Here is a 17,016-nt window from a genome sequence, read left to right on the forward strand (position 1 = left end):
TTTGCCATGTAGTGACATCATACAATAACCATGCCTTTATCATGAAGGTATTTTAATGTCTGGTCCCAGATTAAATTGAACTGATTTTTAATGACACGTGATTTTTTTTTCATGTCTTCCCCTTTATAGCATCGCTACATCCAACCTACTCCCCACAAGGGTCACCACACACTCCTTGGCTGAAGCTAAGGAGCTAGCCCAACATTTCAAATTGACAGAAAAAAACAATTTTTAAAACAAATGTAGTGCTGGTGAAAAGTGATCAATTGCCAGCAAAAGAGTTGTCGATCAGTCTCCAGAATTGCACAGAAAGTGGCAGTGCCAGCTTTCTTGTTATGTTCCGCCAATACATTTCATCTTGTTTTGGTTACACCTTCAAAGGGATCAGATAGTAGGTTCATATTTCATGGATTCCCTGCTAAGACTGCCAACAAAAGGTGTCAATGGCTAATGCCTGAAAATACTGCTGAGCTTCAGATAAACTCGTATGTGTCCTCCAGACTTCGTTGGTGATCAGTTGTAGCCTAGGGGTGATTCAGAAAGATAGACTGTTTCATGAAAAGGATGGTGGCAAGTTATTTCAATGATGACTAAAAGAAAAAGTAAAATGTGGAAATAAACTATCCACCACATTTTTCATTGTGTCAATTGGCTTGACAAGTGTGCAGTATGCTCTCAGTTTGCCAGTTGCCAAGAGTATGAAGCCTGAGGGGTTGCTGTGGAGTTTGGAAACCAAAAATCCATTAATGAAAAAGAAAACAATTTTTTTTGAGAGAGTGAGAAAACTTGAAGCCTTGAAAAAAATCAGCAAGACTTGATTACTCCTATTCGCAGTGTCAACATGAACTCCCTATAGAGATTTTATCTGGTATCTCTACGGACCTGTTCAACAATGTAAAGTGAATACCATTGCAGAAAATTGTATCCTTTCTGCACAGTAGGTATGGTTTCAAAAGATACAGGACCTAAAGCAGCTACCAAATCTGAAACAGTAGTTTCATCAAATAATGCTGTTTCATACTGTATTAGTGGCAGGGCTGAACATCTGAGAGCAATTGCTTTCCAAAGCCAGGAAAGCAAATACTTAACAATTCAACTTGATGAATCAACTGATGTCTCTGGTGCTGCAGAGGTTCTGGCATTTGAGAGATGTTTCTTGAGGTTCTGTTGAAGGCAACTTACTCATTTGTAAAGTTGGGACAGGATAAACAGGAGACTGCTTATCTGAGACAATAAAAGTTTTCCACATTCAGTGAAAGCCATGTATTGCCATCTGTGGGAACAGTGCCAAAGCAATGACAAGTATGGATAGCAGTCTGGTCACATGGATGCAAAACACCACATAGCTTCAGTGTTTCATAAACCACAAATTTCTTGCTGCTAAGAAAATGCCTGGACATCTGTGCCAGATCCTTCATGAAGCTGTTGAAGTAGTGAATTTAATTAATAGCTCTCCATTCAATTTTCTGTTTGTCCTATTCTGTGATATCTTTCACCAGCAACTCCTCTTTCACACTAAGGGGAGACAGCTCTCATAAAATAAAATGCTAAACAGAATCTTCAAATTAGAAGAAGAATGGTCAACAATCTCCCCTTGCTGATGTCTTCAATACTTCACATTGAGTGGTAGGCTTCAATTTGAGTTGCCATCTTTGAGCATCTAAATGAGCTGATTCTTCTCTCCAAAGGAAGAACGGGAGTGTCTGTCTACGCACAACAGGGTAGAATCATGCATCAGACAACTTGGAAATGTATGCCCTCTAGTTTGTAAAAAAAAAAGAAACTCAGATTAGGTTCCTGTTTCAGACTTTATCAAGGTAACGTGGTAAAAACTCTCAGGAACTCAAATCAGCATCTAAAATAAATTCAGACCCAGCTGCAGGACTATGTTTTTGATGAACCACAAAAGAGAAAAAGATGCAGATAGTCAGTAGCACTGACTAGGCCACTGCAAGACAAAGTGGCAGACCTCTCCTCTGACAACATCTCATAGCTGACTTTCCCTAGCCAAAAACTCAGCTGATTTTGGCTGCCTCTGAAAAAGAAGGATCCAGCTTTAGTTGTGCAAACGATGAAAGGTCTCATCCTATTTTCATCCTTGTTTCTCTAAGCCAGGTTTCTCTTCAGTGGTTGTGATAAAAACAAAGTATCGGCATCATCTCTCAAGTGAAAATACATTTAAACTGTGCATTTTCGGAATAAGGCCTCCTGTTGAGCATATCCCAACAGCCAAGACAGGCTCATCCATAACACTGAATTGCAAGTATCAGAGGGGTAACTGTGTTTGTTGTTTTTTACAGATCCAGACTAAGAGTCCTGTGGCACCTTATAGACTAACAGACATATTGGAGCATAAGCTTTTGAGGGTGAATACTTACTTAGTCAGATCTGAGTATTCACCCACGAAAGCTCATGCTCCAATACATCTGTTAGTCTATAAGGTGCCACAGGACTCTGTCACTGAATTGCAAGTGTATTTAAAAGATTTCACTCTCCTTTTAATTTAGAACTTTATATTCAGTTATCATAGGTGTGGTTATGGTTACAAATTTTTTTGCCTGCATTTGAATGGGGTTTAAAGTCTTGGGAGGAAAAAGATCACAAAACATTTCTTAATACCAGCTCTGTAAGTCTGAGGAATCCTGACTTAAGCTACCAAATAGCCATGATGTAAACAGTCACATATGAATTGAATTTGAACCATTGATTAAAATATTCTGTTTATTTGTGTGCACTGCAGATGACCGTATATTACCTAAAAGGGTAAAACAAATCTATATGCTCTCTTTTTATTTAAATACAGCAAAATGAAATTTAAGCCATAGCAAATTACATATATTTTTAGAAGCCAGAAGCTTAAATTGCCTTCTATTTAAGTACACTGGTATTTGCATTGTCACAGTATATTATATAGATTTGATGCATAACATATAACTGTACTAATCTTGGTGGTAATCATAACAACAAGAAAAGTTGTTTGGGGATTTTCTATTTTTATTTTTAAGAATAACAAAAACCTTTCCATTGAATGGCCACATGTAAAACTATGGTTTCTGTGCAGAGAGACCGAGGCTGCTTATTACCTACAGTATGCTAGCTATGATGAACAGACCACCATAGTTGTGACAACTAATGTAGCTGCCTCCAGGGTAAAACAAAGGTTTACATATTACACAAGCAATTTAACTGTTTTCTAAACATATTGCCAAGACAGTGGGAGTTGGCAGCCAACACTGTGTTTTAGGTTTTGGATACTTGGATTAGAAGTGACTGCTGATTACAGACCTTTTTATTTGTCTTCTACGAACTACAAGCATACTAGTAACTCAGCAAAGAATTCTTCACAGCACTTAAACTTTTCTTCATGGCTTCCCAAAGATTAGATACACAAATCACTCCACAAAAGCGGAATGAGAGTCTTGTGCATAGATAACTACACAAGACAATTGTTTTGTTCCAACCTTTAAGGAGTAGCTGAAAGTGAAATGTTTTATAATCCTTTTTGTGCAGTAATCACGGAAGAAAGAAGAGAGTTTGGGCAAAGATTAGAAAGACTTTTTTGGGGTTCCAGCTGAAACACAATAAAGAACATAATTAACTTCACAATTCTTTGTGTTTTTCATTTGACTGCAGGGAGGAGATGAAAGAGGACTGTTAAGCCTTGCATTCCATCCCAATTATAAGAAAAATGGAAAGCTGTATGTGTCTTACACCACCAACCAAGAACGGTGGGCCATTGGGCCTCATGACCACATCCTTAGGGTCGTAGAATACACAGTATCCAGGTACCATTAAAAGTCAAAAAATCAAAAACCTTATGCTGTTCATCACTCTTCTTTCTTTGGTATTCCTTATTTTTAAAATGAATTGTAACATTTACAATGGATATATTTAGGTACTTTCAGGAAGTACCACTGAGTTAATTTCAAGCAATAGTTTTGAAACAGCAGTGAGTATATTGCCTCATTCTGTTTTTTAGTACACTTTCAATTATCACTTGTATTAGTCGTTCCCAAATTATCCTGTGTAATATCTTTTGTGACATAGCAATTTCTGTGAAATTGTTTGATGTTTTACTATAGAGTTACAATAGCTCTTCTGTCATTTGACTGAATTTAAATTTATTGTTAAAAATAGGAAATCAAGAATGGCATGTAGCCAATCAGTGGCTGCTAGCAGCAAATATCTCCAATGGCTTGTGATGGGACACTAGATGGGGAGAGATCTGAGTTACCACAGAGAATTCTATCCCAGGCGTTTGGCTGGCGGGTCTTGCCCACATGCTCAGGATCTAACTGATCTTCATATTGGGGGTCAGAAAGGAATATTCCCCTGGGTCAGATTGGCAGAGACTCCTGGAGTTGGGAGCAGGGAGGTTCACCTTCCTCTGCAGCATGGGGCATGGGTCAATTGCAGGTTTAAACTAATGTAAATGGTGAATTCTCTGTAACTTGAAGTCTTTAAACCATGATTTGAGGACTTCAGTAACTCAGCCAGAGATTAGGGGTCTATTACAGGAGTAGATGGGTGAGGTTCTGTCGCCTGCAATGTGCAGGAAGTCAGACTAGATGATCATGATGGTCCCTTCTGACCTTTGAGTCTTCAAATCTATTTTTATATCTTTATACCACAGGAAAAATCCACACCAGGTTGATATGAGAACAGCAAGAGTGTTTCTAGAAGTAGCAGAGCTACACCGAAAACATCTAGGAGGACAGCTTCTGTTTGGCCCAGATGGCTTCTTATACATTTTCCTTGGTGATGGAATGATCACTCTAGATGATATGGAGGAGATGGATGGTTTAAGGTACAAAACCTGCCAATAGATAGGTTCCTTTTTCTTAATTATTTGTCTTTGCCTTTTGACAATAATTAGGGTCAGACATTTGAGTCCCACAGTGTTGTGACCAGTCACCACAAACACAGAGGGACAAACCCTGCTCACCTTACTCATGCTACTAAGCATCATTGACTTTGGAGCATGAGTTAAGCAAATATTCTCAGTACATTCTTGCACTGAAATAAATCTTTTCATACTTGTGTGTTATCAAAGCATTTAATTAGCTGTCATCAGCAGTTGTGATTAGATTTAAACTAGGGCGGTCAAATTATTAAAAAAATTAATCGCAATTAACTGTGAGATTTAAAAAAGTCCCAATTAATTGCAGTTTTAACTGCATTGTTAAACACTAATAGAATACCATTTATTAAAACATTTTGGATGTTTTCTACATTTTTAAATATGCTGATTTCAATTACAACACAATTACAACTTTATATTATTTTTATTACAAACATTTGCACTGTAAAAAGATAAAAAAAAGAGACTGCATGTGTTGGGGGGAAGTGTGTGTGTTGGGGGAGTGCTCTCTCTTTAAGCAGCACATTCAAGAGTCTGAACACTTTTTCAGCCAGCAGCAGCTGGTCTCAGCAGCTCTCACGGCTGAGCTAGCAGCACAAGGCAGGCTCCCCCCTGTTCCCTGACACCAGCCCAGCAGCAACTTGGTACATGGGTGGAGGGAGGGGGACACCCCGACATCAGCCCCCTACCTCTCCCCCAGCACCTCTGACTGCGCAGCCAACAGGAGGCAGGCTCCTGGTCCAGAGCAGCTTGGCCAGGGATGGCTCCATGGAGTTGGGGGGAGGAGCAGCAGTGCAGCAGGGTGGCTCGCCCTGAACATGGAATGGCCTCCCTCACCCATCCCTGAGGCCAGCCCTCATTATGAAGTCTCTTGTCCCTGATCACCTCCTGCTTGCTGCCACAGCCTGTGCCTCACTCCCCGCCCAGCTGCCGCCAACTCCCGTCTCCAGAGGTGTGCTATTAACACTCATTAAAAAAAATAACATTAATCTGTTTTGAGTTAATCACATATGTTAACTGCAATTGACAGCCCTAATTTAAACCCTACAAAGGCTCCCTCTCCTAAGTAATTTTTTTTCCAAACAGGCCAATTTAAAGAAACAAATGTGCTATAAGAAAGGTTACAGACACATACTGAGGTAAATCATGGCCCTGCACCAACCAGAAAAACATCCAGACAGCAAATGAAGCAATCCTATTTCAGGTGCTGCCCCTACAGCTTTGTCCATCTACTTGTCCCGGGTTCATTGTGCTAAACTCCAATTGGAATAACACTTGCTTGTCATTTAGAATAAGTAATGTATGAGTCCAGATGGAGAGAACTTCCCTCATTAACTGACAGGAGGTGCTACACTCAGAGGCCTCATCACCGCTGATAGACAAGCAGATGTTCTGTAGCTTTTGTAACAAGCATATTATCAGTGGCAAAACTGAAGAATAATTCCAACATTTTATTTTAAATGTATATACAATAATGGGAGACTAAAACAGATTGAGGATTGGATATGGGGAAGAACAGAAAGCAATTAATTTCAATATTTAGTCGATGCATGTTTTTGCAAAGAAGTTTTGATAGTATAATATAAAGTTGAGTTATCCTTTTCCCACCCCATCACGAACGTTATGAGAAAATGTTTTTGCCTCATTCTATTCCTTGTGACAAAAGAATTCTTGTTCACTACTAACATCAACATTTCCTATCAAAGCTCCATTCAAAGTATGAAAGGACTTTTATTTTTACATAAGCCATAATTAACCTTTGGCGCTCACTGCCACTAGATACCATTCTTGAATCCAAGAACAGGATTCAAAACCATATTAAATATACAAACACACACATTATATAGCTATATAATGAGTACAGCCACAGTTACCTTAGATAGGTTGAATCATAAAAGGGATGTAAACCCTCATGTTTCAGGGCATAAACCAACTGTCAGGCTTTGAAGAAACTTCCCCTATTGGCAGGTTGTTTCATAAAGGAGCACTAAGTACCTCCTTATAAACATAATCCTGCCAGAGACAGGATAATGAACTAGATGACCCATTGATCAGTTCAGGGATGGCACTCCCTATGATTCCTATGTTCCTTAAAAGTAATCTACATATGGCTCAGTGAAATAAGTGGTTCCCTTTATTGCTTCACTGTAGTACTATATAGATGAAATATATCAGCTGAAATACTTTTTAAAATCAATTATCCTCCAACTTTCTCAGTGATTTTACAGGTTCTGTATTACGTCTGGACGTAGATACTGATTTGTGCAATGTTCTTTATTCCATACCACGGAGCAACCCACACTTTAACAGCACCAATCAACCCCCTGAAATTTTTGCACATGGACTCCACAATCCAGGCAGGTAAGTAAGTTAAATTTGTCATTGTTGAGGAGCAGATACTGTTATGATCCAGGTGCTTCTTAGGCTTGCTAATTCCAGGACAAATTCTGCTCTGAGATATTTTATACAGACTTCTATTGAAACCAACAGGAGCGACAGACATCAGAGGACAGAAATCCACTCATAGAATTAGGATTTAGCACCCCAAAAAAAATGAATTGGAAGGAATATGTCACAGAATCTTGAATAGCACCCCTTTGAGACTGGGCCTTTGCAATACATCCATCAGGCCAGGTTGTTTTGTAACTAGGTTTCCTACTCAGGGCTGGATTAACACAGGGGCTTTAGGGGCTGCAGCCCAGGGCCTCAGGCTAAAGGGGGCCCCACAAAAATAAATCCATCATTTTATACAATTCAGTGGTCACCAACCCGTCAATTGCGATCAACAGGTCAATCCTGGAGCCTCTGCCAGTCAATCACAATCTCCAGGCCACTAAAAGTCCAATGGCGCAGCAGGGCTCAGGCAGACGGCCTGCATGCCCTGTTCCCATGCCGCTCCCAGAAGCAGCCGGTTTCTGGCACGTCTCTGCGCGCCCCTGGTGGGAGGAGGAGAGCATGTCTCCATGCACTGCCCCCAGCACCGTCCCCGCAGCTCCCATTGGCCGGTTCCCAGGCAATGGGAGCTGTGGGGGGTGGCGATTGCGGGCACAGGCAATGCACGGAGACATGCTCTCCTCCTCCCGCCTCAGGGGCATGCAGAGACATGCCAGCAGCCAGCCACAGCCACTTCTGGGAACGTTGTGGGAACACAGCATGCAGGCAGTCTGCTGTGCCGCTGGCTGAGAGCCACCTGTGGTAAGCACCTCCCGGCCGGAGCCTACACTTCACATCCCCTCCTGCACCCCAACCCTCTGCCCCAGGTCAGAATCCCCTCCTGCACCCAAACTCTCTCCCAGAAAGAAACTAATATAATAGCTGTTCTAAGGTAAGAAGTAGGCTATTTTGAATTAATTTAACTATATTCTACATGTTCTACTGAAATGTAACCATGGAATGGCTTTATGTTTGTTAATTAAAAGCCAAGTTTAGTATAGCATTAATGGCCTCGATCCATAATTGTGATAATTTTGTTTTAAATTAGGAAAAAGACTTGTATACAGGGGCCCCACAAAATCTAATAGTCCCGGGCCCACAAGAGAGTTAATCCGGCCCTGTTCCTACTAAGCAGTAAAATGCACTGTTTCTTTGTAAGCAGGCTAGTCATTTCTCTATTATGAAATTGGAAATATGGTTAATGGTATACAGGAGATCTTCAACTTTCGAGAACTATTTCAAATCAAGGCTGTTTTGACTACGAGTTGTTGCCAGCTAGTGCATCTTTAATAGCACATCTTAAATGGTGGTGTCTCTCCAATGCCTAGTAGATGCATGGCTAAATAATTAAAAATACCAGCAATGTTTGAGATTATTTCATACCCTCAGAGACCTCAAGGAATACAGAGCTATAGACGCTGAACTACAATATCTTGCCCTTAGAGATAGTTGCTTCCTGACTAAGATGGAGGTACATTCATAAGGCAGTTCAAGGAAGCTTGCACTGCTGCTGCCCAGGCTGTACCCGTCCTGAGCAAAGAAAGTATATTGTTGTCAATAAAGCCCTTCCCGGAGCACTACATTCATTTTTAGAAAGGAAAAAGAAGGAATGCATTCTTGTCCATGTCCATATGCCTGTTTTCAGGATATTGAAAATTTTCTGTAGTATTTTATCTTGATCTGAACATTTGTTTAAAATGCCTCAATCATAGGCAGCAAGGTCTAGTTGGCTAAATATGCAGATGAAATACAGGAACTTTTATATTATATTAACAGCTCTGCCAGGTACTTATTCTGTGGCCTTGGGCAAACCAATTAGCTATGCCTCAGATTCCCTATCTGAAAAGAGAGAGAGTAATTTTGGAGGGGAAGAGAGGGTGTAAACATTAATGTTTGTACAATGATCTGAAGATATAAATCACTAGATACATGCTTAGTATTATATTAATCTTTTGATACACCTTTGTACAAAGGAGTGAGTTAAAGTGTGGTATATTAGGAAATATTTCACACAGTTTGATAGCAATAATTCTAGAGTCAGCAGAAGTCAGCTAATAAAGCCATCAGCAAGCTGCTTAAAACACTCAGAGATTTGGACAGATTTTTCATAGTTCAAAAAATATATTTGGTAGAAAAAAGGCACACAATTTTCAAGTAATAAATCATATTTTGAAGTGGCAGAAACAGAAGTATTTTTAAAATAATGGGAGAGACATCTGTTAGCTTTAAGAAAGAAAAGAGAACTCAATTATCCACTGCAACTTAAAATGAAGTGTAGAGGAATACAGAGTAATGGCTGACAGGTTAAAAAAGTGAAACCTTTTCTTAACTCAGAAAAAAAGGCAAGTAGAAAACAAATGGAAAAATCTGGTGCAATCTCAACAATAACAAAGAGCAGAGGGAGTCACATAATTTGTAGTTCAGCAATTAGGGACGGTAATGTTAAAGGGCAGGTCTACACTGCAGCCTAAGTTGATATAACTTATGTCACTTAGCGGTGGGAAAACATCCTACCCCTGCGCAACGCAAGTTTTGCGCTGTCCATACCAGCGCTGTGTTGGCAGGAGATGCTCTCCTGCCAGCATAGCTTCCACTTCTTGCCAAGGTGGAGTAATTATGCCAACAGGAAAGTGCTCTCCTATTGGCATAGCACGTCTTCACCAGATACGCTGCAGTGGTGCAGTTGCATCAGGGCAGCTGTGCCGATGTAGTGCTGGAGTGTAAACTTTCCCAGTAACATTTAAGGCCATGCTTTGAAAAACAGAAGAAATTCAATATGGTTAAAAAAGGAGCTGTTCTTTGCTTCCTTTTTATGGTCCAACACTGCTATGCAATAAGAATCAAGTTGCATAGATTTGGTGAGCCTTACAGAATAAAGCCAGTTAAAGCACCAATAATTTCAAACATTATTCAGCAGAGCCCAATTCTTAGTGACAAATAGGAAAAAAGTCTATCCATTCTACAGAATATGTCATGAGGCATAAGGGAGTTTTGTAGCTGTAGTTTTGTTTTAGTTTTTTTGTCACAAAAGTATGAACACTTTCTTATGCACACAAACTTATTTTCTCTGTGATCTGGGCACAGTGAATAATATACTCCACAAAAATATACAGACCACAAAGATAATAGTCCTCCAAAATTTGACTTTTTATTCTATTAGTAGAGAAATAAGAGTCCATAAGAAGTACAACCAGCTTTCCCCTTGTCAGATCATGACTTTTCTAACATGCTTTTTGATGCACAGGTGTGCCGTGGATCGCCACCCAACAGATGTAAATATTAATTTAACAATACTTTGCTCAGACTCAAATGGAAAAAATAGATCTTCAGCAAGAATCTTGCAAATAGTAAAGGGGAAAGACTATGGTAAGTTTTATCCAAAACTATTATGAAAAACAGCCTTCAAAAAGTCTATGGAATAATCAATATGGTAGTATTGCCATAGGAAAATAGAAAAAAACAGATAAAAAGGAATATTGTAAGCTTAATAGGAAATCAATGAAAGACAAAGTACAAGCAAATAAAGGAAAGAAAAAAATATATAAATGACTGAGGTCTGTTATACATGTTTGTTACCATATGTGACTGCTCATAAAGAAAATTTTCTGAAAGATCAGGAAGTGATGAAAATGTATGCTTACTCATTCACATGTAACCTCTTAAGATACAGAATTTAGGCCAGGGGTCGGCAACCTTTGGCACGCGGCTCAACCAGGGTAAGCACCCTGGCGGGCTGGGCCAGTTTGTTTATCTGCCGCATTGGCAGGTTCGGCCGATCGAGGGTCCCACTGGCCACGGTTCGCCGTCCCAGGCCAATGGGGGCTGCAGGAACCGGCGCAGGCCGAGGGATGTGCTGATTGACTTGGTGCTTACCCTGGTGAGCCACGTGTCAGAGGTTGCTGTCCCCTGTCTTAGGCAATGTGCCTCTTGTAATGGAGACTAAATGAGAGGCAAAACAACAGAGCACAACTATGATGGGGTGATTAGGAGACAATAATGGGACTGAGGAGAGGCCAATTAACCAGATAGGCCACAGCTGAGGGGAATTAGCTGGCCTAAGAAATCCCCTGAATGAATATGGAGCAGGAACAGGTGGGACTAGTATAAAACAAGGAATCTGGCAGCAAAAAGGGGCTGCAGTGAGGGAGCCTGTAGCCACTCTTTGAACATTAGAGAGGGAAGGAAAGAAAGCTAGATTGAGAGGGTGTAGGAAAAGACTCAGGGAAAGGGGCAGCAAGGTTTAAGATGGTGCAGCCCTTGGCTGACTAGAGCAGTGGTCCCCAACCTTTTTCGTCTGGTGGGCACCAGACGATGAACAACGGAGGACCGTGGCGGCGGACGAGCATCCACCGAAATGTCACCGCCGAAATGCCACCAACAAGTCAATAGGTGTCGTCGCCGACAAGAAGCGTCATCCAGAGGCGTCGCCACCTAAATGCCGCCAAAAATTGGCAGCATTTTGGCAGCGATGCCTCTGGATGACGCTGCTTGTTGGTGGCATTTCGGCGGATGCTCGTTGGCCGGCCAGTATGTGGGCGCACTTAGACGCCCCGGCAGGTGCCATGGTGCCCACAGGCACAGTGGACTGGCCTAGAGGATCCCTGAGCTAGAACCCAGAGTAGAGGGCAAGCCGGAGTTCCCTAATAGTGGGAACTGGCACAATCTGGGCAGTGGATGGGAAGACTGCCGGAGATAGTGTGTATGGAGGGACTTTGATACCTGGGAAGGGGAGGATTCTAGTGACCTGGCAGGAAGCCATGAAGATAGAGCACCCCGAGTCACAGAGAAAGAGAGGTGGCAGAGCAAGCAAACAAGTGGCAGAAGGGGGCGTAGGACCTGGAAAGAGCTAATCTCTAAAGCAGCCAGGAGGAGGTGCCCTAGCAGTGGGACCCTGTTCCAACAATCAAATAGGGAAACTACTAAACACTGTTTAAATTCAGTTAAAATGTTCAGTTTGGAAATGTACAATATAATATTACTTCACAAGTCATAACATGTCACACTGTACATCAGGAAACTTGGATTTTAAAGAATTGTACATAATTTATTGACTTGGTGCTATTATTGCTAAATAAGTCTCTGAATTATATTTAATGTTAAAGTCTGATGCTTGCTGAGGACACTTGCAGGTACAGACAAAAGTCAGATGACCACAGCCCAGAGCTATCTTCTGCCTATGTTTAACAGCTTCTAAATTCATTGTGGTAAAGTGTGGTAAAGTTCAAAGCAGTGTCACTTGTATGGTATCAAGGACTGACCTAATTTCATGAGACGTAGGTCTTTAGACTGACCTATGTATACCCATTTCTCCCCCAATCTGTACCATACTTTGAAAATAGCACAGCTGAGCTGGCTCATGCAGTAGTCCACATATGTAATACAGTCACTTCAATTTTAGTTATTTCACATATTTAGTGTTGTCATTTTATGAATGCCAAGCCAAAGAAAAATGTGGTTTGAAATGGATTTGGTAAACCACTGCTCCAATGGAATTTTGACTGCATCTCTACCCTAGATCAAACTAAGCAATATTGTGGCATGGAATTGTATCCATCCAGAAGAACTTGCCAGAGCTTGTGCAGTGGTCAATTGCTTAAATAAAAGAAAAAAAATCATAATTTCGCTTTCTCCCTTGTATAATTTCATCCCTTATGCTCATAATCTAATCTGGGAAATTCAGTCAACAAAGACTTACAAGTGGCAGTCCAACTGCAACAATATTCATGTAAAATAAAAATATCTACTGGCTGTGACTTTGATTTAAAATTACATAATCGTAACAAAATCTGAGCTTGGTTTTAAACTATGTAGTCTTTAAATATAGTTTAATTGCATACATAGGATTATTTACACATCAACATCATTGAGGAGATTATCTGATATGATTTAACAGTGCAGTTCTGCAAGACAAAAAATGCATGTTACTGTTGTCAACCCTAACAGCAGTATAATGGCCTCAGCCTAAATAAGAAACTACAGCCAGCAATACTGATGCATGATCCTGAACAGTACAGGCTTATTGCATTAAGAAACTGACCTTAAAAGAAGGTAGCTTTGGGCAAGGTTTTCAAAAGCACAAGACCCGCTGAAAGTCAATGGGACTTGTACTCCTAAATCCCTAAGCCACACCCTTTATTATTTATAATGCTGAAGCATAACAGATCCATTCTCTGGGTGAAATTCCAGTCACAAAAGTCAACAGCAAGACTCCCATCAACTTCAATAGGATAGTTAGGATATGACCCCCTTTGGCTCTATTCTTCTCTCAGCCTTAGGTTAGGCTATGTCCCTCTATGTTTATGATGGTGTTTTCTGGTTTCTCTTATACTCTGGTTTCCTGTCTTATATATCATGTACATCTCAACATTGGTGCAATTTGAATGGCAATAACTTTTCTTCATATAGTATTTGCATAATTGTTTTTAATATATGAAATTGTATTTGATCTAATGCTGTGGTAGTTCCTTTTTAGAGAGCGAGCCTTCACTTCTAGAATTCAAACCATTCAGTAGTGGACCATTGGTTGGTGGATTTGTATACCGAGGTTGCCAATCTGAGAGACTTTATGGAAGTTATGTGTTTGGAGACCACAATGGGTAGGTTCTTAAAATCAATATATTTACTTATGATACATATAAAGCAACAATAATATTTTGCATGTTTGCATATTAAAGTAGTTCTGCCAACCTTGCAGTGCGGCAATGCCATAGAGAAATCCCCAGGTTTGGAAACAAGATAGGGACCACTACTTTCTGAGTCATGGCATTCTAATGAATAGCAGCAGAGGTAACATACTTGATCTCTAGAGGAGGTTGAAATGGAGATATTGATCCCAAATGCTCCTCAGGGACCCCTAATCCACCCCGATCCTCCAAACACCTATGCCCATGCTTAACTTTAAGTACACGAGTAGTCCCATTGACTTCAATGGATCAAGCATTTAATCCATGTGTGTATTTACAAAATCGGGGTCTAACTGAATAACAGTGCAGCTTTGAATCTTGGTCTCATGGAAACATCAATGATAGAGAAAAAGTAATGCTTTCTGGATGAACGGGTGCAGTCCTGTCACACCAAGCAAGAGAAATGCTTAATATCCATGTGCAAGAGAAGTATTTTCAGGATATATATATATTTACAATACTTTGGGCTCAATTCTGCCACACATAGATACTAAGCAACCGGAGTAAGGATGGCAGAAGGATGAATGTTATGCTTTTTTGTGTTTGTACAATGCCTGCTGGGAAACTATATTGTGATTAATTTTATAGACGTGTCCTACTGCAACTCCTTTTTATTATCTGGACATTTTAAGTTCTCTTTTCAAATGCTATATAACAGTTTGCATTGTATGTGTTTGATTACAGAAATTTTTTAACGCTGCAACAGAGTCCTGTGACCAAACAGTGGCAAGAGAAACCTCTATGTCTTGGCAACAGTGGCTCATGTAGAGGCTTCTTTTCAGGACACGTTTGGGGATTTGGTGAAGATGAATTAGGTATAATAGAAAAACCTCTTATTAAGTTACAAAATAAATCTTATCAAAATTACATGCTGCACCATACAGTATTATAGTAGGTGTTTAATTGTATCAGTCTCTACAGCATAGCTTTTCTTTTCTTTTTAATTCTTTGACCAAGATTGCCATACTATCGTCCCTCCTACTCTTTAGCATCTATGTAATAAGCAACAAGAAGAGTGACCATGAGGTAGCAGAACGGGTGAAGGTCCCTATTTTCAATCTCTGCACAAACGCAGAGGGTATGAATTTAAGTGAAAGGCACAAATGTAGTTAAAGTTCCATGAGCATAAGACACATCAAAAGGAGGTAAATAATTGAATGAAAATATCTAAATGCCATTTATTCCTCCTGTTTCAGCACTTAAAATTCTCATTCATGCTAACTGGATTTTGCATAAAGACCAATGAGAGATTTTCTTAAATTAGTAATTGACTTATATTTGCCACTCAACACTCATTTAAACAATTAACTATGGAAGTTCAGTGCCATAGTAGGTTAGGACACTAGCCTTTCACCTTTAGAAATCTGAGTTCAAATCCTGAATTTGGTGTAAAGGAAAAATGAGTTTGATGATTTCACACTCATGACATCAAAAGATCATTAACTGCATTGACACAACTGGCAGGAATGTCTTCTTAATAGATACCAAGGATTTGAGTGGCAATGGGACTGGAATTCAATAGGATGTTTGCTGATGCTATTCCTTCGCTTTTATGAACAACAAATGCATACACCACCACCTTTAGAAAGGAAAAACTTGGTGTTAGATGCTTTCTAGTATATATAGTTTTTAAATCATAATGGATATTTGTCAGAACAGCCCACAGGCAGTTAGTCATCTTTGTAACAAATAGTCTGTCATACATTGCACATATTCACATCACAAAAAATAATGTATATAACTCGATATTTCAATAGTAAAGTTATTGAATGGGCAGATGAAATTCGCCCTCCCCCCCAATTTTGAAGTTTTCTCTAAATTTTGAAATTCAGAAATCTTCAACTTGCTCTATAAAATGTTAAAAGTGAAGAATTTGGTTTTAAATTTGCATTACAAAGTTTGTTTCACATTTCTAGTTTTAATTGGTAAGAATTGTTTCATACATGTTTTCAAACAGTACAATTACGTTGTATTTTCCAATGATGCAAAATATTTATTTCATGAGGTTTTCATCATCTTTCAAATACAGCTGGATGATAAGTCAGAGGTACAGCATATTATTAAAGAACACTAATTTACTAGATCTATTTCTTTAACAGGTGAGGTGTACATTTTATCAAGCAGCAAAAGCATGACACAGTCTCACAATGGAAAACTCTACAAGATAGTTGACCCCAAAAGGTAAGCATTGCTTTATTCACATCACAGACTCAGATCAATCTGTAAGCAGTTTAATAAAAACAACTGGGGCAAAATATAAAATAAATACTCTGTGAAACAGAACAAATTATTTATGCTTCACTTTTCCACGTAGCTCTGGTCATGTAATGCTTGAACAAAAACTGAGGGAAATTCTCAAGAGGCTTCCTAGAAGCAGATGTAGGAGCCGCCAGGTGGTACACAAACACTCACCAAAAGTAACCACTATCAAGTATAATTTAAATGCTATAACACGATTTTTTAAACTCTCACGGGCAGCCTATATATCATCTTCCTCAATCTAGGGACCTTACCCTACTGTAGCCTTGATGCTCATATTTTCAGGGTATTTGGGTACATTTGTGGCAGCCTAAACTCCCGTATTTACAGTAGAACCTTTTGAACCAATCCACATAGAAGATTCTGCTGGGATTCTGAATCATCAGTGCCTACAGCTGAGAATATACAGTACTCACTGGTGGCAGGACAACAAATTCTTCCTGTCTTATTGACCGGTGCCCAAGGCCAGCGGGTGTGCTGTGCAAAATGGTGTAGTAGTTCACATATGGAACTGGCTGACAATGACTATATGAGGAACATACACATTTCTCCCCAAAGCATCCCTTTTTTGCTCCTGCATGGGAGATCCCACACACAGGAAGGACACATATGAGGGCAGATCCTCATTGATTTCAATGGAGCTATGACAATTTATGCCAGCTGAGGATCTGCCCAATGGTTTCTAGAGATGTCCCTGCCTCCAGGCAGTAATATGCATGGATTAACTTGCTGTCATCCACCTCTTCTCCAGGTAAGTTTGTACAATGAACAGTGCACCCC

At 39.9% G+C, this 17,016-nt stretch overlaps 1 protein-coding gene and 1 long non-coding RNA gene across 5 annotated transcripts in view; one reads left to right on the forward strand and one right to left on the reverse strand.

Moving 5' to 3' along the window:
- LOC120405665 (hedgehog interacting protein) overlaps positions 1–17,016 on the forward strand; it is a 106,862-nt gene that overhangs the window by 62,799 nt on the left and 27,047 nt on the right. For all 4 annotated transcript variants that reach the window (XR_005598756.1, XM_039539356.1, XM_039539355.1 and 1 more), the window contains exons 5-11: positions 3,634–3,785; positions 4,634–4,807; positions 7,079–7,222; positions 10,539–10,660; positions 13,767–13,890; positions 14,662–14,792; positions 16,077–16,158. Coding sequence is in view for 3 of the 4 variants with exons in the window: in XM_039539356.1 (XP_039395290.1) it covers positions 3,634–3,785; positions 4,634–4,807; positions 7,079–7,222; positions 10,539–10,660; positions 13,767–13,890; positions 14,662–14,792; positions 16,077–16,158 (929 nt within the window). In the remaining variant the exon portion in view is untranslated. The remainder of the gene's footprint in view (positions 1–3,633; positions 3,786–4,633; positions 4,808–7,078; positions 7,223–10,538; positions 10,661–13,766; positions 13,891–14,661; positions 14,793–16,076; positions 16,159–17,016) is intronic.
- The window catches only part of LOC120405668, a 66,155-nt gene continuing 62,318 nt past the window's right edge, over positions 13,180–17,016 (reverse strand). The window contains exon 4 of the long non-coding RNA XR_005598758.1: positions 13,180–15,556. This is a non-coding gene — a long non-coding RNA (uncharacterized LOC120405668). The remainder of the gene's footprint in view (positions 15,557–17,016) is intronic.

Source organism: Mauremys reevesii, linkage group 5 (genome assembly GCF_016161935.1).
Source record: "Mauremys reevesii isolate NIE-2019 linkage group 5, ASM1616193v1, whole genome shotgun sequence".
Taxonomy (NCBI): domain Eukaryota; kingdom Metazoa; phylum Chordata; order Testudines; family Geoemydidae; genus Mauremys; species Mauremys reevesii.